At 56.2% G+C, this 25,328-nt stretch overlaps 1 protein-coding gene across 2 annotated transcripts; it reads right to left on the minus strand.

Moving 5' to 3' along the window:
* Positions 1-12,154: 12,154 nt before the first annotated feature.
* On the minus strand, positions 12,155-19,667 carry TOR4A (torsin family 4 member A). Of its 2 annotated transcripts, none has more exons than XM_086763800.1 (2): positions 19,564-19,667; positions 12,155-15,038 (listed from the first exon to the last, which is right to left on the minus strand). In XM_086763800.1, the coding sequence occupies exon 2, from the start codon at positions 14,997-14,999 to the stop codon at positions 13,431-13,433; it is 1,569 nt and encodes a 522-aa protein (XP_086619926.1). In that variant the 5' UTR covers positions 15,000-15,038; positions 19,564-19,667; the 3' UTR covers positions 12,155-13,430. The 2 variants fall into 2 exon arrangements, with proteins under 2 accessions (XP_086619926.1, XP_086619925.1); XM_086763799.1 differs by lacking the exon at positions 19,564-19,667 and adding an exon at positions 18,879-19,069.
* Between the last annotated feature and the right edge of the window lie 5,661 nt (positions 19,668-25,328).

A 25,328-nucleotide genomic window follows, 5' to 3' on the forward strand; every position in this document is an offset into this window, starting at 1 on the left:
TGGCGTGCAAGGGGCTCCCCCCCTGCAGAAGAGGCAGCAGGAGCCACAAGCCCTGTGCAGAACTGGAAATGCAAGTGCAGGGCTGGGTCCTGGCATGTCCCAGCTACAGAGCCTGTCTGGATACGCTGCTCTGCCGACCGCGGTGTAGCGCAGACACATTATCCCTCTGGGCACCACAGGGCTCCCAAAGCCATCCCGCCAGGCCGCCTGGTCCCCTGTGAGCTCAGCTGGGGCCGGCGCGTGAACTTCTGAACCGCCCCGGTGATGCACAGGCCTGGCAGGAGCTACAGCAGGGCTGGGCGAGGGGCGGCTGGGTGAGGAGCAGCTGCGTGGCAGCGCTCGCAGCACCGGCTGCGGAGCAGGGACATGTGCTCCTAGCAGTGCCCATCGCTGCTGCCCGGAGCTGGTCCTGTTTCACCACGATGTGAAACGCTAGGCTTTGTGTAATAGACTGATTGTAATCGTCCTTTTTGTATTTAGCTCATGTAAGCCACCAGGTCTGACATGAATTTTCAGTAGTTTCATTGGTTTAGGCTGTCAACGTCTGGCTTGGATGTTGGTTGACGGCAGCCTCTGTTACATCTGCATCACCATGTACCTCAGCTCGCTGTCCCGTGCTGTATGGGACAATAAAACTCACATGCAAGGCTCGGTGATGGGTGTTTTATATTGAAGACATCTCTGTATACATTTTGCAGGCTTGTGCCCCAGCACACTAGTTTGTTTTGATTGCTAGATGCTGTTTTGCCAGCACATCAGCTCCCTACAAGGCACTGACAGCATCCTCAGCAATTTCTCGTGCGTGCGTCAATACAGGTTCACATCTGGATGTCTGCAGACCACTGCCGTCGGGTCCTGTTCAGATCCCGTCTCTGCTGCCCTCTCGTGACGCCTTTTGGATGTGCTGGGCCTTGGGAAAGTCCATCACCAAGCTTATAACCAGCTCTGACAGATTTCAACACCAACACGGACGCCATTGTTGAAAGCTCTTTTTATTTTCAACCATCTTTACAACTCCAGAGTTTTACAGAACTCCACACTCGGTTATCCCTTGTGACTGCGTGCATCCCCTGCCTGCGCAGGGGATGTGGAGCCCCTCTAAGGCCTTATCCTGGACCACTGCTCACAGCAGTCATATCCCAGCTGCTCCTTGTTCCAGACAGCTCCCTGGCTGCACACAGGTTGCTCAGGTTTTTTTTCAGTAGGAATTCAGAAGCTAAATTCTGTTAGTGATTCAGCTTTTTCAGCTGCATATTTTTGTGATAAGCAGATCTCTCTGAAACTGCCGTGGGCTGCAGCTCCGTGCCGTTCTCCGTGGCGGCCTGCATGCTGCACTTGGCTTTTCCACACCTCCTCTGCAACCACTGCGTACGCGATCCAGCTTCCTTCCATCCCTGGGTAACGCCTGGTTGCTCTAGGTCATTACAAAACATTTGAGCTTTGCTCTTATCAGGGCCTGAGGAACTAATTGGTGTTTCCATGAGAAGACCTGCTTTCTGAGACACGTTGCTCAGTGAACAGCTATGTGAGGCATGCCAGCTGACTGTCGTGATGTGGCTTGGAAAAGATCTGAATTAAGTCTCAGGTAAATGTAAGAAGTTGGCCAAGGAGGTGGTGTAATCTCTGTGCTCAGAGATTTTTAAAGCTGGGCTGGACACAGCCCTGAGTAACCTGGCAAAAGTGTTCTGCAGGGTGGAAAGTTGGACTGGAGACCTGAAGGGCAAAGCTGGGGGCTGCTAAAGTGTAGCGTGGCCTTTTGGGATTGACCCTTATGGTGAGGAGCCCTGATATGTGAGATATGTGAGGCCAGAGCATGGGCCATGGCTTGGAGAAGATTTTCCAGGTGGCCTTTCCCCAGGCCTGGGCTCCCAGACATGTTCTTCACAGAGTGCTGGGCTGGGGAAACCCCAGGCAGACTTATTCAGATTTTGCTCAGGATGCCTAAATTAGGGCAGCTGAAGCCCAGCCTCAGGGATTTGGTGATAAAACAGCCCAGGAAATTCAATAAGCTCAAAGTATCATCCACGGAAAATCCTGGACTCTGCATTTCCAGCAAGGAGCCACGAGTGGTTCTTTGCAATAAGCCCCATGGCTGGAGAAGGAGCAAAAGCAGGTCCTGAGCCAGATTTCTTTATTCCTAACTCAGGCAGCCTGCTCGTGTCAGCAGCCACACTGTGAGCTATGTACCCCCCAGACACCATCACATTCACTCTGTTCAAAAAAATCCACAGACATACTGCCCTGGAGCAGTGGCCAATTCCATATTTCCTGCACAGAACCACAAAGTGTTGCTCAACTCCCAGTAACCCCCAGATAAACGCTGGAAGGGTGAAGTGCTGGTTAGAAGGGACCACTGCTGATCTCTAGCTCAGCCTTTCCCTTGACCAGCCCTCTTTCCCAGCAAGTCCCATGGTTTCCTTTAGGAAAACCTCCCAGCTTTTTCCCGAGATGATATCTTAGCCTGGTGCTGTGGCTCGCGTCGTGTCCCCTCCCATGCCTGACGCAGGGCTGTGAACCCTCTCCCCATGCTGGGCACCAGCGTGTCGGTGTCCGGGTCCTGCTCTGGCTCTGACCCCGCTGTTCTTGCTGGTTGGGCAGTTTTATTTCCCCAGAATGGTCAGCACTTTTCAGCATGTGGCAGAGCAGTAAACCTTAATTTTAAAATCTCAGATGAAGCACGTTATGAAAGTCTGATCTTAGCAGTTTTATTCTGGCAGTGTTACAGAGGGAGGAGAGCGCGCAGGATCTCTGCACTCTCTTCGGTTCGAGAGCTGAGCTGCTTTCCTCTAATTTGGGAGAACTGACAGTAAATTACAACATGCAAACAGAGGCACTGAAAAAAGTTATGCAACAGTGACAGGCAGGTTAGCGCAGTACAAACCCAGCCCAGGAGTGTAAATCTAATTCCTGCAGCCTTTTGTTCCAGCTCTTGGAAACCCAGTCTGTAATCACAGCCGTGAGTGAATCAGCACAGCTCTTGCTGCAGCCCTGGATTTTCTTCGATGCTTCTTCTGGCCCTGTGTCAGCATCCAGAGTCCTCGTGTCCCCTCGGAGCGGTGCAGGAGTTCACGGGCCACCTCTGCTGCTGATGGTGCTCCGGCAGCTGATGTCCGAGGACAGGAGTAGAACAGCTTCGCACGCACAGCTCAGTGCTCTGCTCGGAGGAAACTGGTCAGGCATCGCCTGCAGAAGGCGTGCCGTTGTCTCTTTGCTTGTTGTGGCACATCAGCTGTGGTTTGCCTGAGAGGCTGGTGCCCATAAGCGGATGAGAAAATGATTGCCAGGGCCTCTGAAATAGCTCTGTCTTCTCTGGAGCCGTTCCCTGCAGCCCCGAGCCGTGCAACCATCAGTGATGCTGGTGCACAGAGCGGCTGCTCTCTGAGGCTTTTTCCCCCAGCCGGTCTCTCTTGCTCAGGATCCTCAGCCAAGACCTGCATGAGGATGATGCCAGCAAAGAAGAGCAGCCACCGCTTGACTTGGTCTTTCTCCTGACGTGGCAAATATTTTCTCACCTGGGCTGGGTACAGCACCTTCCTGGCTTTCCTGCTTCGCTTTGTTAGAAGGCCTGAAGGTCTTCCAACAGTTCGGACAGCAAACATCGGCCCGGACAGACTTTCTGAATTGTTTTTCAGCAGATCTGTGCTGGAGAAAATATTGTCTCCGGTGTAAGACAGCATGTCCTTAGCAGCCTGCCGGGGTAGCTCTGCAAGCTGGGAGAACTCTATGGAAATATCTCTTTGCTCAAAAGTGGTTTTAATTCAAAAAGCAAATTGATGAAATAATATTAAGAAATATTAGTAATAACAACACTGGTTTTATTCGCTCTCATTAAAGAAAAAAGTGCAGAACCCCAGAGCTGAACCCTTGGCGTGATTTATGTGTCTTTCTGGGAAGCTCTGCTTTGATTTCTCTCCCTGCCCCACCTGTGCTATAAATACTTGCTTTGATGAGTGAAGCTGTGGTGGGAGGAGCTCAGCTGACTCACAAACCGCTCTGGAATGTCTCTACCCCCAGCGCCCTGTATCTGCCCGCGGGCACTGGCTGCTATCAGGAGTGTGAGAGCACGCTCCAAATCTTCTCCTCCCTGCTTCTGTTCTCCTTTATTCCAGCTGTCTATCACAAGACTTCGCCTCGAGACATTTCAGTGCTTTTGAAAGTGTATCCTTGACTAAAATTCACCTATCTGCTAGGAGGAACCGAAACGGAGTCTGAGGACAGGCGTGCTCTCACCTTCCTCCCCTGCCTTCCCATCCCATCTGCCGCTGTCTCTGGCCTCGAGCTGGAGGGATGGAGGTGAAGACCCCAGTTTCTGTTATGGCCCTGTGCAATCTCAGCCCTATGCCCCAAAAAATGAGCAACCTCAGTGCTTGCTCTGGCAAGCTCAATCGTAGATATGCCCAGAAAAGGAAAAAAAACCCTACTCGGTTCGGATTCTTTGTGCCTTAGGATGACTAAACAGGGCTTGAAAGGGCTGAGAGCCCGCAAATCTTCTGGAGAGGTCTCCAGCTCTCTGGGATCTTTGTCGTGAACTTAGAAGATTTAGCTGCAAACTTCATGTACCTCTGTCAGTGTGGGGCACCTCACACCTGCATCTTACAGGTGGGAACGAAAGATGGACTTCTGCAAAAGGGTATCCAGCTCTGGGTGGGTAATGTAAAATCAAACATAACTTGATCTCTCCTAAGTCTTCTCAGGCAGCCTTTAGCCACCACAAAGCAGCAAAGGGCAAAAATTCAAATTTAAAACTATTCTTTGATGTTTCCTCTTGCCCTTTGGGCTCCCTAAACTTGCTTTCTGCTTGTTGGAAGAACAAAATGATGTTGGCCTGAAGTCACAAGGCATCAAACTTCTGTACTTTCAGCATTGTAAATCTCCATCGTGTCACCTGCTGTCATGTGCAAACTCTCAGTCATCGGGTTTATTCAACTGGAAACTGGAAAGTTGGGGGCAAAACCAAAATGTAGCTACTAACACAGTGACTACAACACATGGAGTCCCATTTTGAGGTAGGTACCGCCCAGCAGCTCCAAGGCGACGGCTCATTAATTCCATGTGGCAACGCTGCTCATGGCTTTTGCAATCATCCCTACTCCACAGTTAAACCAAGTGCTAGAGCTGGTAACTCACCTCTAGACACCTTCCTCAGGACAGTCTCAGTGGCCAGATGAGTGCTTAAACCCGAGACACAGCCAGGGCTTAAAGACAGAACTGTAGTAGTCTTTGGTCATCCTTCCCCGCCCCAAAAGGCAAAGTCCAGAGGGCTGGGAGACAACTTGCTGTTTCCAAATTCACCTACTTGTTGGCAAGGCAGACGGCTCAAGCAGCGTCTCCAGTCACCATCTCCCATGGGAGCTGGTCAGAGTGGGGTAAAATGGCTTGTTCCTTAACGCTGACGGCTAAAGCCGTGCTCACCGGTAGTTTTCCAGCTGCACTCCCTCCCAGGCATCTGCCTCCCACGACTGGTGCAATGTTGTCAGGCAGCACCTGAATCACACCGGTGGCTTAGAAGAAGCGTGCGATAAGAAAATAATTCGTGTGGATTGCTGCTGCTTTGCCCTGTGGTGGCTGAGCCCTCGGGCCCGCCCTGGTCCCAACATGCGAATGAGTCAGGCTGGGGATTATAACGAATCCTCCTGCTCCCAGGCCGTGGGTTTCAGGCCGGCTCGGCTCAGTTCGGAGGGGAAAGTGCCACAGGCAGCTGCCCAAACTGGACACCAGATCACCTGGGTGTTGAGTGAACAGTGGATGTTAAAGGCCAAAAATAAAACATTCAGTATTACATTCATCGATCCCCTTTATTTCAACCAACATCATATCCAAGGAGAGAGACGGATCAATTTAGTTTCTTCCAGCTGTCCCATCATGAGCTGTGTTTACCTCGGTGCGGTTAACGAGCAGCTCCCGATGGACAGAAATGCAGCCTGTCCAGAAGCTGCCTCCAGCTCTGGCACCAACGGTATCACCTTGTGTTAGCCACGTCGAGGTTTCTCAGTGAAGTTCTACATCTTGCACCTCTCGCGCGCCTAACCCATCTCCCCAGCATTGTCCAGCACCCAGCTGCAGGGAGGCGAGTCGTAACCCAACCTCGAAACGAGCCCCAGGAAGAGGGGGCTCTACCTGTAGGAACAAATCCTGTTCTCATTGGCAATCATCGTTACCCATTAGCTTATTGTCATGAGAGTATTACACAGGGATGTATTTATAACTCCCAGGTGAGCTTGTCCAAGCAGGTCACTGGATCCTCCTCAAGTGAGAAGAACTAACATGAATCAGCACTGCAAGAAGCAGATCTTCTGCCCACCAGTTGCAAGGAGAAGAAAAACAATTTATGTTGAGCTGGGTCCAAAGAACTGAGTTTCATCAATCCCCTCTAACTTCAGTGTGTTTCACCAATGGGTCACCAAAGCCAAAAACTGAGCCTGGGATGCACCAGGAGCAGCATTCAGAGGTGGAGGGGCTGGATCTTTGGCATAGGGGTGCAACCTGAAAGGCCTTGGCATGGGTCATGGAAGGAACAGAGCCAGCATGGAGTGTTTTTTGCAGCTGAAGGCTGTAGCACTGATGGAGCTGAGGACACTGGGTCGCGTCAGGCCAAGGTGCTCTGCAACATTGAGTACTGTGTTCTGACCTCGAGCCATCCATAATTGCAGTGCTGTTTGTGCTGAAGAAGTCTGCAGGGAGGGGCAGAAACGCTCATTACATCATCTGAAATAGTTGGAGCAAACCCAAGGCACACCAGCCCTTTTTCGCGGTGGAGAAACAAAAACCTTGAAGCCAAGGACCAGCTCATACTCAAAGCAAAAGCTCAGAACTGCCTTTCCAAGGCCCCCGCAGCACCCAGCGATGGCAGAACCTCACCGAAGGCCAAGCAAGCCTGACTCAGAAACCTTCATCCCACGGTGGGGGGCGGGTATCTGAAGTCATCTCAGGAAGAACGAGGTGGTTTGCTGTGATATATCGGGAACAGCACGCGATGGTAACGCCAAGTTGTGCCAGCTACAGGGGTACATACCTCTTCGGCTGCAGCCTTGGAAAGCTACAGGGAAACTGAGCGCCGTGGTGTGAAAATGTGGGAGCTGGGGAGGGCTGGGTGTGAATGCAGCACCAGATTCCCCAATTTTGGAGAGTCATGCCTGCAACTCCTTATGAACCTGCACCCAGCTTGTTTGTCGGGTGGCTCAGAGAGTTTAAGACAAAACTGTAAGTTCTGGGAACATCTTTCTCCAGCATTTTGAAGATTTTTTTTTTTTTTTTGCTTGGAACAAGTGAGATACCACATGGGTCTGGTTTGAGCGAGAGCACCTGGATAGCACAGCACGTTACAGGAGCAGGAGGGGGGCAAAGGTGCAGGTGAAAACAGAGGGTTTGGCTGCAGTTAATGCTTTTCCTTTTCGTTCACATATCACTCGCTGTCCACAAAAACGTACACACATCTCACAGGGGTCAGGTGCCAGGATCTGGTGAAGGACGGGCTCCTTAGGACTGGATTCTTCATGGAGTGTTTCCCCTCACCCTCTGGGAAAGCTGGAGCTGATGCCAAAAGTTACCAAAAAGAAAAACTGTGGGGATTGGCAAGGTGTCCCAGGCTGGGAGCTGGGGATGGGGAGAACATGATGGTCCCTCCAAGCACGTCCCCAGAGTAAAGCCCCAGGGAGATGCCCCATTAGCAACAAAACCAAGTGCAGGGCACGATGCGCCCACAAAGATGTCCTGCAGCTCAAGGCAGCAGAGTGATTGCTTCCAAGGCTGTAGCAGCAAAATAAGCAGGGCCTGGCCCACAACTGCTGGTTAGCATGAGCTTGGCCTGAAGGAACTCACTCTGTTCGAGAGGGAAGACGTTGGATGAGGGTAGCTGGGTATTATGGTAGGGTAGCTAGGGGTGGGATGCAGTGTGGGTGTCTTCCGTCAGCAACACGCTGACAGCTGAATCATAGAATCTGTAAGGTTGGAAAAGACCTCCAAAATCAATCCAACCATCAAGCTGAAGCTGTTGCATCAAGGAGTACAGAGCTGCACGGGTACCACATGGCCCAGGGGTCCGACCCTGCTCAGGGAGCCCAGAGCAGGAGCCGTTGCTCAGGAAAGGTTTTCCAGGTGGCCTTTTCCCACGCCTGGGTTCCTGGGCAGGCTCTTTCCAGGAGGCAGGGATGGGGAAATCCCAGGCAGACTTACTCAGACTTCCTCAAGATGCCGAAATTAGGGCAGCTGAATCCCAGCCCGAGGGATTGTTGATAAGCTAGCACAGAAGATCCTGGACTGTGTGTATCCTCCACGGAGCCGTGAGCGGCTCTTTGCAGCGATCTCCACAGCTGGAGGAGGAGCAGGAGCTGATGCCAAGTCCCACACTGCAGAGCTCCACTCCTGCATGGTGGCCTGGGGAGCCACCAAGCAGCTCTATGCCTGTAACCGGAGAGGACCACACCGTGCTGGGGAGGTCTGCCCCGTCTGCAGGTGGTTCCTGGAGGTGGCTGCAAGTCCTTTGAGGTAGCTTTAGATGTAGATCCTGAAATAATATCTCATAACTATCAATAAACTGAATCATTAAGGGAAAAGCGTCAGGGGAAGTCAACAGAGTTCTAGATTAGTTTAGTTACATGATTAACACTTGTGCCTGCTCTAGGCTCAATGCTGGCTGGTTCCCATGTCCTTCTAACTCATCCCACCTGGGAAATCAATCAGTTTGGGGAGCTGCTTCTTGGTCTCATCACACTTCCCCAGGCTGACCGTTTTCAAATGCAGGTGCTCAAAACTTTGCACCTAAATCCAGGTATTTCAGTAACTGAAGCACATCCATTACAGAGGAGTGATGTCAAATTGGTGTGATCGCTGAAGCCTGGGGACTGCAGGTAAGACCAGCTGCATGCTGGGCAGGAGAAGGTTACAGCTGAAGCCTTGACAGGCATCAAGGGATGACAGAAAATGGGCAAAGCGAGACCTTGTGAGACCACTGAGGCAGAGTCCTGTGGCTCTGGCTAAGCCATCCTCCCCTGTCCCCAGGCTCACTGGCAGCAACTCTGCAGCATCTCTAATCCATCCATCTTGGTGCCTCTCTGCTGCATCTACAGCAATTTTCCTGCAGTTTAACCTAAATCTCCAGAGCCAACTCCACACCCTGCCCAAGGAGGACTTTGAACCGAGCACCATCGTCTCCCTTCTGCCAGTCTTTTGTGTATCTGAAACCTCTTATCGTGCTTCACCTGAAACTTTCCCCAGGCTGCCAAACCCCCCTTGCTCGCTCCGCTCCCGGAGCTCACTTTGCGGGCGAGACGGCTGGTGCGGCGCAGCGCCGAGGGCTCCCTCCCCAGGAGGGTGCCCAAATATGGCCACAGTGCTCCGGCGAGGCACGGCGAGCGGCCCCACATTACTTCATCCCTTGGACATGCAACACACCTATTTATACATTTTTTATGGGATGTTTGCCTTTCCTCACAACCCCGTGGTGTTATTCCTCATGCGGAGCACGAGCGCTGCGATCCCCCCCAGGCTTGTTTTCCTTCCAGCCCTTCGCCCTCTCCGTCCGGGAACGTGCGTTTGCTCACTCCCACCTTCCTCTGCATCCCTTCTTCCAGACCTTTCCTCCACATTGTGCTTTTCATCCCAAGCCTGTCTTCTGCAGTGCTTGCACACCTCCCACCTCCCCATCCCCTCCAAATTCCATGGGCGGACAAACTCCCACCTCTGCCTTTCCCACCGTTTGGGGAATGTTGAATTCCTCCAGCTCTGGAAAACTCTTCCCAGTTCATCCCAGTAACTATTAACAGCTGACACTGTCAGAGGGGGAACTCAGCCTCTATGGTCACAACCTGGAGAATGTTGGATGTTGTTTCTCCCATCCCCTCTGTATGCTCTCAGGTAACGCATTTGCTCCCGTATTTGCCCGAACCTTCCTCCTCCTTCCCCAGAGAGGGTGTGTTTGTCCTCCCTCCACCTTTCAGAGCCTTACCCCACCTCTGTGTGATCTGAAAAGCCATTGCAGACAGTTCCTGCTGCGCCCTCAAGTGAGTTGCATCATTCACAGCTATTGGGAAAGCTCTCACCTGAGCCGTCCTTGCCCGTCTCTGCCCTGCTGCAGCCCCTGTTCTTCCCCTGCCGTCACCGATGTTAAAATTTGCTTTCCTGGTTGCAGCTCATCTGTTCAGCTAAGACCACAGGAGTTGGAAAGAAAGCCACAAAGCACAGAACCTTCTGGGGAACATCAGTGGCTTCTCCTTGCCCTGTGTGTAAGAGCGTACGGGTAGTGGATGCAGCGGTACCTCAATTTGCATCTATCTGCAAACACTGCTCGGGTGCTCGGCCAACGTCACGCGTCCTCTGCGGGCCATGGTAGAGCCATCACGGCCAGAGGCATCAGCCAGCGAGGACAAGGTCCTGCTGGGTGGGCACGCTGCAGTAGGAGCGGCTCCAGCAGCGCCTGCGGAGCTGGGGGACCGGGCGAGCCCAAAGCTGACAGGGTGCTGCAGAGCTGGGGGACCGGGTGAGCCCAACGCTGGCAGGGTGCTGCGGAGCCGGGGTACAGGGCGAGCCCAACGCTGGCAGGGTGCTGCGGAGCTGGGGGACTGGGTGAGCCCAACGCTTGCAGGGTGCTGCGGTGCGTAACAGAGCAGCTCTGGTCCAGTACTGCACCATTGCTGCAGCATCTTCCCACTGCGGAAAGAAATGGCAGGGAGGACGCAGCTTTGCAGCCAGGCTGGCCGCATCAGCCAGCACCCGTCTCTGGAGGTGGCCTTAGGCTCGCTTTGGTTAACGGAGGCAGCTGGGATTAGCTCCTTTTTAGGAACATTTCAATACAAACCTCTTTTCCCGGAGGCAGCTGAAGTTAACCAGAGCTCACGCAGAACACGCGCGCGCACTTGCCTTCCTCTGGCTGGAGCCGAGCCACGTCCGTGGAGCAACACAGGGCACATCCCGTTCGGACCGCGCGGAGCAGGCAGCCGCGTCCCTGGTACAGGAGTGCCCCAGAACCCCGGCCACCGCGCTCCTGCCTGGAGCATTCCACGCCCAGAGCTTGGTGAAAGCAGTTCACTATCACCGTCTGTGTAAAAGAGAAACCTCCCAACACACGTGTAGGAACAATTTGAGAGTCAACTGGTCTCCAGATTTCAGCCCTTTCTTAGGAACCACTAAGGATTCTCCTGCAACTGGAAAATGGGAGAGCCTGGCCAGGAGGTTGTCCCTGATGATGCTCCTATGGGCAACTGGGGCTGTGGACACAAGGCCCCCCTCAATGTTCCCCACCAGCTGCACACTTGGCCTGATGGCCTTTCATGGCCCCCTACCCCAAGGTGCCTCCATATCAGGGGACAACAAGAGCAGGGCTGGTCCCTCAGGGAGGAGGGAGCAAGTGGGAGCAAGATTCAGCAGGGCCCACCCTACAGTACCTGCATGGAAGACCAGGGCACACCTGAGATGGTGGCCAGGTCCAACCAAGAGCCCAGAATAACCCAAAAGTCCAGATCTAGTAACACCATGGTGACAAGATGGGTGTAGTGTGAAGCCAGGAAGACAAACCACTGATCAAGGCCAAGTCCAGCCATGGCCAGGCAAGTCCATGGTGGTGGGGCAAGCCAAAATGCCAGGCTACAGGCTGAGGTCGTGGGTCAGCAGAGCCCATAGCCAGGCACCAATGGAGCTGAACTGGACACCAGCACTCCTCCAACACAGCTCCCACAGGGACTGATGACTCCAGCTGAGCTTACACAGCGTTCCAGAGCGTGCTTAGAAAACTCTTCCCAAGCAGGGAAAGCTCCTGGGTGTGAGGAGCTGTCAGGTGAGACTGATGTGGGGAAGACTAATTAGTCCCTTCAGACCTGGTGCTAATTAGTGTATTTTCGGTACTGGGAGGTGCTCCTGGAGGTGGCACAGCTGCTCAGCCAAGGCCACGCTTGCCTGCTCTCCAGCCTAGTCCCTCTGCGGGGCTCTGGGAGATGGAGGAGCTGTGCGGCAGATGGCTTTTGGCACTGCTGTGGTGTAGGTTTTGGACCTGGCTTACCACGAGTGTACCCCGAGGAGCTGCACACACCCACTGCATCAAGGTGGTCTCCAAAAACCACACAGCAAAGCTGTAGCCCTTGCTCCCAGCCCAAGCCACTGGCAAGCACAAGCGTGGCAGTGCGGCTACGCTGGTCCAGAAGAGAAATTTGGGAGGAAAACCACATTTCAGTCAAATAAAAGAAATGTGCTTTGAATTATTTTATTCAGGATAGTTTGGATTTATTCCTGACACAGCTCTGGAAGCAGGAGTTTGTGATGGAAGTCTTTGGTGACCAACGATTGGAAAGAGGCAAATCAAACAACCAGTGCAAACATCCACAGGATCACGTGTATGACAATTCACAGCAAAGTGCAGAAGGGGATTTAGGCACAAACCCAGCACCTGAAAAAGCAATGTCATGAGTATCTGCTCAGTTTGTCTGCTCAAAACAAGGACATGTGCTTTTCCTGAGGTCCTTCCAGGCAGCGTGCCCTCCCCTGGGTCTCAGTGGCAAAGAACTTCTTCTTGGCCTCGCAGGATGGGGAACAAGCCCAGGATTCCCGCTGTGCTCGGCCCAGACAGCCCAAACCGTCTTTTCCAGTGTGTGTTGCTTAATACCTCAGTTGCTATTTTGGGCTTTCTAGATAACAAGCGTGGTGAAGTGTACCCAGACGCAGAAAGCAGAAGAGTTCTCAGGACGTGTTGCCACCACCAGACCTGAAACAATCCGGCGGTTATTTCTGCACCGGCTGGTGCAGCCAAGCAGTCTTTAAGACAAGCCCAAACAGATTTGCAGGGCAGAAATCTCGCTGGAGGTGCCAAAGGTGAGCTCAGGCATGAGCTCAGAAGAGCAACATCTCAGGAACAGGTCCAAAAAGCAGTCTCTGGAGCACATGGTCACGTAGGAGCTGAAGAAGGCAGAGCTCTGACTGCCTGTGCATTTGGGGGATGAGGAGCAGTTCTCCCAGGCCAGCACGGCCTCTGCTCCGTGCACCACCGGCCAGGACCAAGAAAAGCAAAGAGCTGAAGACTGTAAGACACGGCTACGTCCACTGCAGAGACAGTAACCCAGTTACTATTTCCTCCTCCAGTTTACATCCCGCAGTGTCTGTGCTCGTCTCACAACTCCTTAACTACAAGTCTCCCAAATGAGCACATGAGGAACAAAGCATCTCACGGTTAATGGGACGTTGCTTGGGCTTTTTTGCCCGTGCCTTATTCACAGAACATTAGGAACAAGTGAAGCATCTGGAGGAGAACAGAGACCATGTTGCAGAGGCGCCTGGGCTGCCGTCCCTCTACCTCAGCCAGGACAGTCAGTGCAGGCCTGAGAAAGGACACCTTGACCAGTCTGCTGTAAAATATTCCTCCACAAGCCCAGAATTTTGCAAATCCTGAGAGCAGGACTTGGCCTCTGCAGTAAGTCCCCATGGCAGGTTGACTTTGGGCACTGCAGTTGCTACAGCAGGTTGACTTTGGCCACAACCTGCTTGCAGCCCATCTTGGAGTACTCCTTGTCCCCTGTAGTGTAGTAACTGAGCTGACTCGCTAAATTTTCAATATGCTTCTGGTCGAGATACAGCCGCTCCCTCCTCATCTGCTCTAGGAAGCAGTTTATGACATGACTCTTCTCCAGAAGAACAAAAGGGATGATCTCCGCAGACTTCCAGAGAGGGTGGACATCAATCACTACAGGCTGGACGATGCTCAGCAGTTCTTCAACACCTCTTTGCTGATGCAGAAGTTCAGCAGATGCATTCTGGATAACAAACTTCGTTATTTCATCACCTCCTATGTTGCTTATTAAAATGTAGATGGCATTGAGGAACTCATTGGTTTGATTGGGTTCAAAGAATCGGCTGAGAGTATCCAGCAGGACTGGAGACATGAGTTCAACCTCATCCAGAATAAACAACGGTATCTTCTCTTCTATTTCGGCTCTTGTAACCATGTCAGAGATCTTCTTAGACAAATCTATTTCGCAAGTAAGAGGAGCCACCCCATTGGGGCAGCGGTGCATAACAAAGTACTGAAGCACAAAGTCATTGTCCATGACGGAACGAAAATGTTTGGCCAGCAGCCAGCCAACATGACTCTTCCCAACTCCGGTCGGGCCATTTAAAGAGATCACCAGAGGCTTGTTGTGTATGTGGGTAGCCAGATAGTCTTTCAGCAATTCCATAATACTTTCCACAGCAAACTTCTGCCCAAATACTTCCCGGTGCATTGTTTTCTCCAAACCGTCCAGGTCATATTTTTGGAGGTTATCGTCCAGGTTCTCTATCGCGTTGAGAATCTGGAAGAAGATAATAACGACGAGCAGGAGGAGGCAGCGTTTTGCCTTGCTCTTCTCCTCTGTTGGAAGGTATCTTTTTGTTTTATCTGGGTACAGGACTATCCTAGATTTCCTCCGATTCTTTTTCTGCCTGCATTTTTTCATAGCATACTGGTCCACGGATGTGTCAAAGGTGAAGTACTGGGAAGTCTCGAAGCCGGCCTGGTTAAAGAAGGACACGGAAGGGCCGTACAGGCTAGTTCGGTTCAGGGAGAGCTGCCTTTGAAGCCGCCTTGTATGGGCCAGCTCTGAAGCCTTTTCGCGAGGGAGCTCTACATGCAGACAGTTTTTCTTTTGCACCCGGTATCGTCGTCGCAGGCGGATGATTGCCCTCAAGGGAGACGAAATAGAAGATATTTTCTTCGAAGCAGCAGGGATTTCAGCATCCGGTACTTCTTCCTCATCGCTCTCATAGCAAGATGCCTCTCCTTTTGCATCACTTGCAGCACAGGGCATTTCCCCTTCCCCGCCGCTGTCAGTTCCAGGCATCTCTCCTTCCACGCTGCTCTCAGCGCAGGATACTTCTTCTTTTGTGTGGGTCTCCGCACTAGGCGTCTGTCCTTCTGCATCGCCCTCAGCGCAGGACACGTCTCCCTCGGCGTCACTCTCCGCACAGGGCATCTCTCCTCCCAGATGCTCCGCGGCAGAGGAGGCTTCTCCACCCGCCTCAGCACAGGGCGGCTCTCCCTCCATCTTGTCTGGTTCTCACAGCCCGTTCACATCATCTTCCTTCTAAAAAGAGAAAGAACAACGTAAAATCAATCTTTGTACCATCAGGAAGTGTCCAATAACAGTCAAATTAGGCAGATATCCCACTGCCCAATGGGCAGAACCATCACCTGTAGCAATTGGCAATGGCAATGCGGCAGAGAGAGACTTTCCGACCCAAGCTAACTTTCTGAAGACGCTCTGGACATGCAAAACTGCAGCTGGAGTTCAGTGTAAATAAATGCAAATCGATGCGTATCACAAAACCAACCCCACCTCCACACACAGAAGGAAAGCTGAGAGCTGGCTGGAGCTGAAGCCGGGGGCTCTGCCGTGAGCGAGAGGCGGGACACCGGCCAGGCAGATCCATGCTCTGCCCCAGAGCTGCCCCGTCCCATTTCCTCACGTCCGCTAAATTTAAGCAAGACACAAAACCACAGCTCTGCCCCAGCCTACGCACGCACACGCCCCTATGGAAACAGTCACCCATACGGCCACGGAGACCTTTCGGGCTGTGGGAGTAACTTGCTCTGGGATCGCTCTTGCCGTGCAGGTTGTGGTCGCACCGCATCTTCTGGGGGGGGTGGATTTTTCCCGGCTGTGCCCACGAGCGTGCCAGCCAGTGGCAGTCACTGCTGGCAGGGAGAGGAGATGAGGGCAGTGACCGGCGGGTGCTCAGCCCTCGGCTTGCAGCTCCCCCGGCTGCCCACGGATGGGGAGGGCTCAGACGGGCTGCAGAGAACCGACGGGGTTGTGACTAAGCCTGCCAGTAGCACATGGCTGTGGGGAGAGGAGTGGGGCTGCCCCACAGCATCCCGACCCTCCCACCCCCACGGTCCTTCCCTGCCCCGTGTGCCCACTCACTCGCAGCCCTGGACACGTGGTGGTCACTGCGTCCTTCCCACACAAGATCCCGGAGCCGCGCAGGAGAGCGCGGGGACACGAGCATCCCTGGGAAGAGCCACCTGCACGGAAACGCGTGGACAAACCTTGGTCGGCGAACAAGGAGGAGAGGCCATTCTCCAGCAGTGAGATGTGATGACAAGAGGAGAAAGCAGCTCTCCAGGCCTGGATGACCCCACGCACGACCACCTCCGTGTGCTGCGGTGCCGGGAACGGCTCCGTCCCTGCCCAGCACCAGGCTGGTAGCAGCAGCAGCTGTGTCACGGTGGGAGGGCATTTCCCCGCGGCCTCCGAACCACAGCAGCGCTGACGCAAGGGACAAATTGCCGCCGCGACATTGCCAACCCCGAGAGCAGGAAGCCGGCACGGGCAGGGCGAGGAAAGCCGCTTTCATCGGCCGCCCAGAAAAACCAACCCTAGGTTTTGCCAAAGGCCCCAGGTCTCCAGGGAGGAGGAGGTCCCGAAGGGTTTGTTATTAACTCGCTCCAGCTCAGCAGGAAGTTACCAACCTGCAAAAAGTCACGCTCCGGCGAAGGTTGTGCTTCCCCCCACCGTGGGGTGATGCAGGCGGCGGCCCGCCGACACGCAGCGTGCGAAAGGGCGGCCGGGGAAACGGCACAGGGAGTCGCAGGTGCTGGGAAACGTTCCCGGCCGCCTCCTCGCTTCGCCCCGCTCCTTTCCCAGCTCCACCGAAATGCCAGGACACGCCAAGCGAAACCTTTGCTGCCGCCCTGGGGACAGGCTGAACTCTGGACGTAGCGAGCAGGGGCGAGCGACTCCCCCAGTGCTCGGTGCTGGATGAGCTATTCCTGCACAGCAATTAGCCCCGAGTGCTAATTGCTGACCCCGTGCAGGATTTGGCCGTGCCCAGAGCAAAACCAGCCGGACGAGATTCCTGCAAGTGAGCAGGGAGATGGCACCGGGCAGGAGGGTGGGGGCCGCTGCCACCTGGGATGCCACCGCCAAGGATGCACTGGGGATGCCTGGCTGTCCCCGCGCCACCCTGGGATCACACCCTTGCTCGTCCCCATGTCCCACGCTTCGCCTTGCTCACGCAATGCCTGGAAGTCCCCGATGGGCCGGCCGGCCCCAAAGCTGCTGGGGAGCAGCCGCCGTGGCGCAGACCAGCATGGGCCATTGTCCCCAGGGAGCGGGGACACTGCAGAGCTCAGCCTGGGGCTGGGACCCTCTGGCCAGAACGTGCCTCAACATAAACACGGGGTGAAGCTTTCTCAGCCCCAAACGCACGCGGGTGTGCAGGGGGGCAAATAAACGCCATGCGGGGAGCTGTGGGAGTTTACGGGAAAAGGTTTAGGGAGCAGCTGGGTGCTGGCGCGGAACCATGAGACATCCCAAACACCGCCCTGCCGAAGCTGCCGGCATGCAGCAGGGCACCAGCCCACCCTACCCGTAGCCCTGGCCAAAGCACGAAGCCGTTCAGCTCCTCGGAGCCTGGAGCCGACTCTGCTACCACCGCCGTGTCCGCCTGCAGAAGCCAAGGTCCCCGCGAGGCCGGTGGGAAGCGGCAAGGACCAGCGTTCGTTAGCCAGGAGGTGCTCCAGACCCTCTTTCCCCAAACAGCACATCCACCCCACCGGCACGGGATGCCCAGCGCTCCAGCTGAGCTGAGCGAGGCGGGGCGGAGGGACCAGATCCCATCCTCAGCAAGAAATCTGCCCAGTCATGCATACGATCACCCAGAAATAGCGTGACTCAGTGCCCAGTACCTGCTGGTACTTACACAGACCCACATTCTCTAAGAGCAGCCCCCGCTTGCTCAGCGCGGGATCGGGGCCGCGGCAGGCAGCTGTGCCAGCCCGGCAGCGCTGCCAGCCTGCGGAGATGCGCTTTTGGCAACTTAATTAGCTGTTCGGTGAAAACAATGGGAAGAACCCCACAATAAGGTCTACAGCATCACAAGCGCTCGTGTAACACCGCTCGCTCCGGCTCTGCGCCGAGCCCGGCTGCACCGCAGGAACACTCCCACTTCGCGCTCGGAAACGCTCCGGAGAAGCCTCCAGCTTTCCTCCTTTAGCTTTTCCCCCAATGTTTGCGTCCACGTGCTGCCCTGCTCCTGCCAAAACAAGGTTTCCACAACAAACCCTGCGTGGGCAGGCGGAGGCAGCCGGGCGGGGAGGGGAGCGGGATGGGGCAGCCTGGGCAGACAGCGGTCGCGGGCAGAAAATGCCCGGTTTGCAGGAGACGTTGGCCTGACGCCAGCCGCAGAAATGTGTCTGCGGTTAAAAATCCCGAGGATGGCATTGGAGAGGAGGGAGCTGCACCCCGAACTCAGGCTCTTGGGGATAGCAAAGCAGCTGGGGAGCGGGAACAGCTGGAAAATCCCAAAGGCTGATCCTGCTGCTGGGAGCCAACCCCTCTGTCCAAATCTGAGTGTTTCCAGGGGGAAAAGCGGAGCAAAACAGCCCCTTGCAGCGGGGGCTGCGGATCGAAGGGCGTCGGGGGCCAGGAGCGCAAATCCTGGATTGCGGCAGAGGTCAGCGCGGCCCCAGCGCAGGGCACAGCCGTGGTCCCCAGCTGCAGCTCCCCGTGGGCACCGCTTAGAAACAAAGCTGAGAAACGTGGTTTGCTTCGCATCCAGGCGTACGCCCTCCCCAAAACCACGGCGCAGGGGTGACAGCCAGGGCGATGCAAAACCCACCTGCACCGCCCTGACAGCCTGCTTGCCACCAAACCCCACTGGCCCCGCTCCCCGCCCCAATTTTTTGCTGAACCCCAAAGACCGAGAGCAATGGGAAGGGCAGCAAGCAGAAGGGAAGAGCCTGGAGCATCAAAACTGGTGGGAGCAGGAGAGTCCTCGCAAATCCAGAGTGGGTTTTGGTGGGAAGGGGCCACTGGGGACCAGCAGGAGGTGGCGGGGATGGAGCCCGAAGAGGCCGAGGGTGCCCCGGTGATCTGGCGGGGTGGGGAGCGGGACGGGGGAGCTGGACCGAGCGCAGTTACCCGCAGCGTCTCCCTCAGGGCCGGCCGCCGGCACTCCGCTTCAGCCACCGGCCTCGGATGGGCCGGCTGCTCCTCCGTCCCCGCTCTCTCATCCGTGTAAAAACCCGACCGCGGAGAGGAAATGGCGAGGAGGAGTGGCCCGCAGCAGCACTTCCTTCTCCCCGCGCCATGGGACGGTTTTCTCTCCCCCCTCTTGCTCAAAGCCCTCCTGGGCGGCTGCCGTCACGGCAGCACTGTAGGAAGAAACACGAATCCCAGGCAGCCGCGGCAGGACATGGCCGGGGCAGCGCGATGAGCTCATCACCCGCGCGGCCTCGAAAGTCTCGAGTTTTGGCAAAACATCCCCACCCTCCTGAGTGTGATTAGCCCGGAGCCTGTCACCCGTGAAGGTCAAAGCGGTGATGCTGCCAAGAGAATGATGCAGCGCCGGGGCAGCTCGGGGATGAGGCTTCTCCCTAGCACGGAAAACAGAGAAACTGGAAGTGGGAAAAAATAGAGTCTGGAAAAAAATAGCAAGTCCAGAGTAGTTGATTTGCGTGTCTCTGGGCTCCTGCTCCGCTGCCCCTGGTCATCCCGACGACCCCGCTGAGGCGTTCGGCCCCTTCGCAGCCCCCGACCCCGCAGAGGAGGGACGTGGGGACGTGGGGACGGCTGGGCCAGGCTGCATGGCCACTGCGGGACCGACCTCTGGAAGAGACAGCATGGGCACCCCGACCCTCGCTGCACACAGACTCCCTGGGGAAAACCGCTTCTTCTGTCAGCTGCAATGAGGGAGAGGAGGAGGAAGCGGCAAGGATTTTTCCGTGCCCGGCGGTGCCAAGGCTCCTCACGGCGGCTCCTCCTCACCTTTCCTGAAAAACAAGCCGGTTTGGCCAAGCCAGAGCAGCCCCAAAGCCACTCAAGCTCCCACTTTGGGATCAGCCCTCAGCTGGATGCTGCTCCCTGCAAGAGCGGCTGCCCAGACCAAAAATAGGGAAAAAATTCACAACCAACCGCACAATTTGGGGTGTTTTGGAGCATCACAGCCCAGATCCCACCTTGGCTACGATCCAAATCCCCGCATGTCGCTGGGGGGGATGCTCTCAGCAAGGTCCCCCCAGCCCAGACCCAAAAAGTCTCCGTGACCTCATGCTGGGTGGCTGAATGTGCCTCTGCTGCAGCTGAGGTGGGATTTGCCTAACAAATCTTTGCAAATGTGGGCATTTCTGTGTCAGGAAGGCGCAGGAGCTCAGCTGGAGGACAGCCACCGGCACGGAGCAGCTGGGACCCGCTCTCAGGACTGGGAATCCCAGCAGGGTTGACCCAGGGCCAGAGGTGGGCACAGTTGAACACTATTTAGGAAAAAAAAAAAAATAAAAGCACTCCAAAAACCCTAAAAGAAGCAACAGGAGGAGCAAGAAACTCCCAGCCACCACCCGAGGGCTGTTAGCAAACTTCAACAGCCCTGAAAAAAACTGTATTGCTGTAACTGGGAAGGAGCGGGAGCTGCGCTCAGCGCCCCGGGGCAGGTGGGAAGCCTCCGAAACACAGCGGGAAACCAAAGGGAAGCAGGGCTCGAAGCGCGCTGCGAGGGATGCTCATCCTGCTCATGCAGCGGGGTTTCTAAACCCTTTCCAAGCTGCGAGGACAGAGAGAGATGCTGGGGGCCACGGCCGGAGCAGAGGGTGACGCGCTCACAGCTACAGTGGGGACGTGGGACCGGCCTGCGTGGGACCCCCGCGGCGCTGGGGGAGCTCGATGGCACGTGGGGACAGGACCTGAGCGGGGCAGCGTGGCCACCACCAGCCCCTGTCCGACACGGGGGGCCAAGCACGGCCGCGGGGTGCCCGTGCGGGTGACAGGGCGATGCAGGGCTGGCACTTGCAGCTGGGGACACGCTCCCGGTGTCACCACCAACCAGGTTCCGAAATCACCGGCTCAGTCTGGGGTGACTGCCAAAAAAGCCACGCTGTCCCTCCGGCATGGCCTGTTGGGCAGGGGGGACATGGGGGACAGGACCACGGAAAACAGCCCCTCGTGTTCCTGGCCAAAATACCGCCTGGTGCTGCTGCCCCTGCCACAGCCCCAGGGTGGGGGCTGTGTCCCACCCATGGGGCTTTGGGGACCTCCAGCACCCCAGTGCAGGGGGAGCAGGCTGCCACGGGGAGGGGACATCCTGGGGAGGGGGGACACACGCAGGCACTGGGGCAATGCAATGGCGTGGGGGCTGTACGTGGGGGGCAATGCAGTGGGGTGGGGGGCTGTACGTGAGGCGCAATGCAATGGGGTGGGGGCTGCATGGGGGGGCAGCGCAATGGGGGGGACCCCCTGTGCCATGGGAGGGCCATGTACATGGGGGGACATGCATGGGCATCGGGGCAGTGCTGGGGGGGGGCATGGGCGTGCAGGGGGCCATGGCTGAGCACTGGGGCACTGCGCCGGGGGGCTACAGCACGCAATGGGGCAGCGCAGTGGGGTGGGGGGCTGGAGCAAGAGCAGGAGGGGTCACACTGGGGCCGGCCATCTCTCCCCCCAACCCCACCGCCCCCCACTCACCTCGGGGCCACGAGCCCTGTCCCCTGTGTCCCCGCGGGTGTGGAGGCTGGGCCCCCGCCAGCCGGGCCCCACGCGGGGAGGAAACGGCTGCTGGGCCGGGATGGGAGCGAGGAGCGGCCGCCACGGCCCTTCCTGCAGAGCCGCAGACGCAAATCCTGCGCAAACACGGCCTCTCCCGCAGCTCTGCCCCGCCGTGGGGCACCCCAGGGGAAACGGGGCAGAAAGCCCCGGGGACGGGGAGATGGCGACCCCCGAGCCGGGATTTTGGTACCAGTCACTGACCAGTACCCGCTGGTTTGGGTACCAGCAGGTGACGGGCAGGTGCCCATTTTGGTACCCACCAAAACGTATCGCCGGCGCTCAAGATGGCTGCACCGGGCCCTCGCCGCTGGGCGCCGACCTGTACCACAATTTTAGATTTTTCCCTCTATTTTTTGGCACGTCACCTTTTTAGCTGAAACACCTCCCGTAGCTGCGACCCCGGACGCTTGCAAACGCTGCTGGCCCCTCCGCCTCCCCGGGAAGCCGGAGCAAGGCCAAGAGAACCGCCGGGGCCAAAAGGTCCCTCAGGGTGGGGGGCTGCAGGCGGCCAGAGCCTGGAATGGGCCCAGGATGAACCCTGGCAGTGCTGGAAAAAAACCTCGCCTGGAAAAACTCTGCGAAAAAGGAGGAAATTTGTCAAAAAAAGGTAGAGACTGAAAATGCCACGGCCTTGGAGCCGCCAGGAAAATTTATATGGAGGTCAGAACCCCACCATGGGTGTGAAGCCTGGAGCAGGCAGGCGCCTCCGAAACAGAAAGTGAGAGCCTGTGAGCGGAGAAGGGGAAATGGCAGCGGGGTGGGGACACAGACACCCCCGAGCAGCCCTGCGGGCCCCCACCCACAGCCGGCCCCTCCTGCCTCCCCAAGAAGGGAAGAATCGAAGTCTATCCTAAAATCATCCATGGTGGGCCGCAGCGCCCTTGCCCCGCGCTCCACAGCTGCGTTAGCGATGGCCTGGGCTGTTGAGTGGGTTTTTTTTTTCCTTTTCTGTCACCCACCTTGTGTCGATCTGCCCCGAATTTCTGCTGCTGCTCCAGCCTCTCGCTTCCACGGGATCTCCCCACGCCGTCAGCCCCCCGCATCCTAAACCCAGCGCACCAGCGAAAAGCGCCAACGGCAGCGCGCTCGGGGTAAATCCGGCCGCAGCTCAGCGACTGCCCGGGCAGCACAGGGCCCCGCGGCCATCCAGCCAGACCCCACGCTCTCCCCAACCTCACGCTTAGCAAAAATTTCCAACCTTCGTAAGCAGCCCCGCTTTAACACGACCTAAATAACCCAAACAGTTTATCCGTGGGCTGGGGAACGTCCCTCGGAGGGACGCCGCATCCTGCTTGGGTCATCGTGGCCCTTCTAAACAGTTTATAAATAGAGCAAGGTACATGAAGGCGAGCGCTCTTTTTGAAGGCAAACGAGGATTTTGATCTAATTTCTTTTTTTAAAGCCATTTGAAGAGTGCCGATCCAACGACCGCTCCTAAAACCCAATTGAAATCCACTGCTCCTTTCTCCTCCAGCTGAGCTCCATCCCCATCTCACTAAAACAATTGAAAAAAAAAAAAAAAAGGGAAAAAAGCAAAGAAAAATTGGTTTGGCAGCTACACCCCCTCACGTGCCGGCCTCGGCGGCGGCGCGGGGCTGCCGGGAGGTTGTGGTCGCGCTGCGCGGCGCCGGCCAGGCTCAGCACCAGGGCGGCACGCGGGGTGGGTGTCGGGGCCGGTGTTGGGAAGGGTCAGGGACCAGCGGCAAGCGTTGCCGCGTCCGGGAGGCCCTGGGGTCACGCTGCTTTTGACGTTGGGAAAAAAGTGGAAAACTGGGGGGAAAAATGGGAAATTCGGGAAATAATTTGGAAAAGATGAAGAGCAGTGAGTGCGCACAGCCGCTCCCTCCTGTGGTGGGTGAGACAGTCACCTCGCAGCGTCCTCCTGCCAGCATCCCCCCGATGCCATAAACAGCGACACGTTTCACAGGGGAGGATCAGAGAAAATCGTCGTAACGCTCTCCCACATAAACCAGCGCTCACAGAAAGGGTTTACGGTGTCAACGAGGGCGTCTGTGAAACACCCCCGAGGAACTGAAGCCATTTCCAAGCTTCTAAGGAGTAAAGAAATGGCATTTTACACGCCTCTTCCACCTATAAATATTTTTTTTCTTTCTTTCCTCTAAAAGTGGAAGGGATTTGCAAAGGTAAGGGAGCTGGGACGGGGCTTCGCCTCGGCCAGCAGATGCAGCCCTGGCCTGAAGCAACGCGGCTGCACGGCAAACGGCGCAGGGAAGAGCCCAGAGTCATTTTTTTTAATCCAGCTTCCTCTGTTCAGGCTGAAAAATTGCATTTTCAGCTTGTTTGCATTAACTTCAAGACTTTTACTTTCCATAAAACTGAAGCGCTCATTAAATCAGAGTTTTTCCCATTGCCACACTTTGAAACGACCACACTCCAACTCAGCCGGTGGCTCTGGAGCCCTCCCTCCCGCGGGGAGAGAACCGGCGCCAGGTCCCCTTGGCAGTGGCAGAGCTCACCTCTTGGCTCAGGATGGACAAACTCATCACACCCCACAGGCCCATCCCTTGGGGAAGCGTGGGAAAAATCAGCACAGGAAAGATGCTCGTCCCGTGCCCTTCCCTGCCCCGGCCTCGGCGGCACCACCACGGCTTTGGGCACAGCCGGGACAGGTACGGCTTGGGGCATGCTCACCACCCCGCAGTGCGGGGTTGAGGAAGCACTGCAGGAGGAACAGATCCGCCTGCACCCGTGCACAAATAAATATTTTTGCATCGACAGGCAAAGCTGAAGCAGCCGAGAGTCACTGGCAGCCGCGTTCCTTGCCCCGCCAGCCGGCCCTGGCTCCCGCGGTGGCCGGGGACAGCCCCGTCTGCCAGCAGCCCCGCCGTGGAGCTGCAAAGCTGGTGGTTTGTTTGATCTCAAAAGATCAAAAAGGACCATTTCCCCACCCCGCCACAGCCGCAGCGCGCCCAGCCGTTCGACGGGCAGCCACGAGGCGCAGAGCGGGACGGGCATGGCGCACCCCAGGCACACACCACCCTGGCTGCCTGCTTTTCCAGACGCTTCCATTTGCTCAAACAGTTTTCTTTCCTGAAAAAGTAAAATTAAAATAATAAAATAAAATAAAATAAATTTCAAAAAATTAAAATAAAAAATAACTTAAAATACAAATAAAATTCCAAAAGCTGCGAAGCGCAGCCCTGGGCTCCGCACGGCAGCGCATACAGGGAAGTGGTGTCCCGTAGGGATGTCCGCGCACATCTTGCTCCCTCCCGCCCTCCCAGAGCACGTGGGTTTTGGACGGAGCCCAGGCACCTGCGGGCTGCTTTGATTTACTCAGCGGCAGGTGAGCGTCTGAGCGAGAGCTGAGCAAGGGCAGGAGCCGAGCAGCCTTTGAGGGAGCGTGGGGAAGTCACCAGGAGGTGTTTGCTGCAAGGGAAGCCCCCCAGGACCTGCTGGAGGAGCAGGCAGCAGAGACCTCGCTGCGGTTCGGCAGGATTTTGTGTCTCGTGTCCTCAGCGCACAGGTCCCAGGTGTGGCTCCCAGGGACGCCCCCAGCCACATCGCCCAGCGGGGGCAGCGATGACGAGGCCAGTGCCCCGTCCTGGCCACCGCGCCCAACCTCGGATGACAACAGATCCAGCCAGCGTCCTACCACGGTCTGCTGGGGCTCCTCGTGCGTTCCAGCATGGATTTCCCTCCCTGCTCGAGGTGATTTGGGATCAGCTGCTGTTCATCTTTCCTGGCTTACCTGGGGTAACATCCTACACGTTCACAGACTGGGGTTTATTTAAACAGAGCCCCTACAGCACAAGGGCCACTTTAAGCCTCACAACAGAGCACACTGACCAGCTCCTGGTGCCACAGGACCAC

Source organism: Chlamydotis macqueenii, chromosome 20 (assembly GCF_036417535.1).
Source record: "Chlamydotis macqueenii isolate bChlMac1 chromosome 20, bChlMac1.mat, whole genome shotgun sequence".
Classification (NCBI taxonomy): domain Eukaryota; kingdom Metazoa; phylum Chordata; class Aves; order Otidiformes; family Otididae; genus Chlamydotis; species Chlamydotis macqueenii.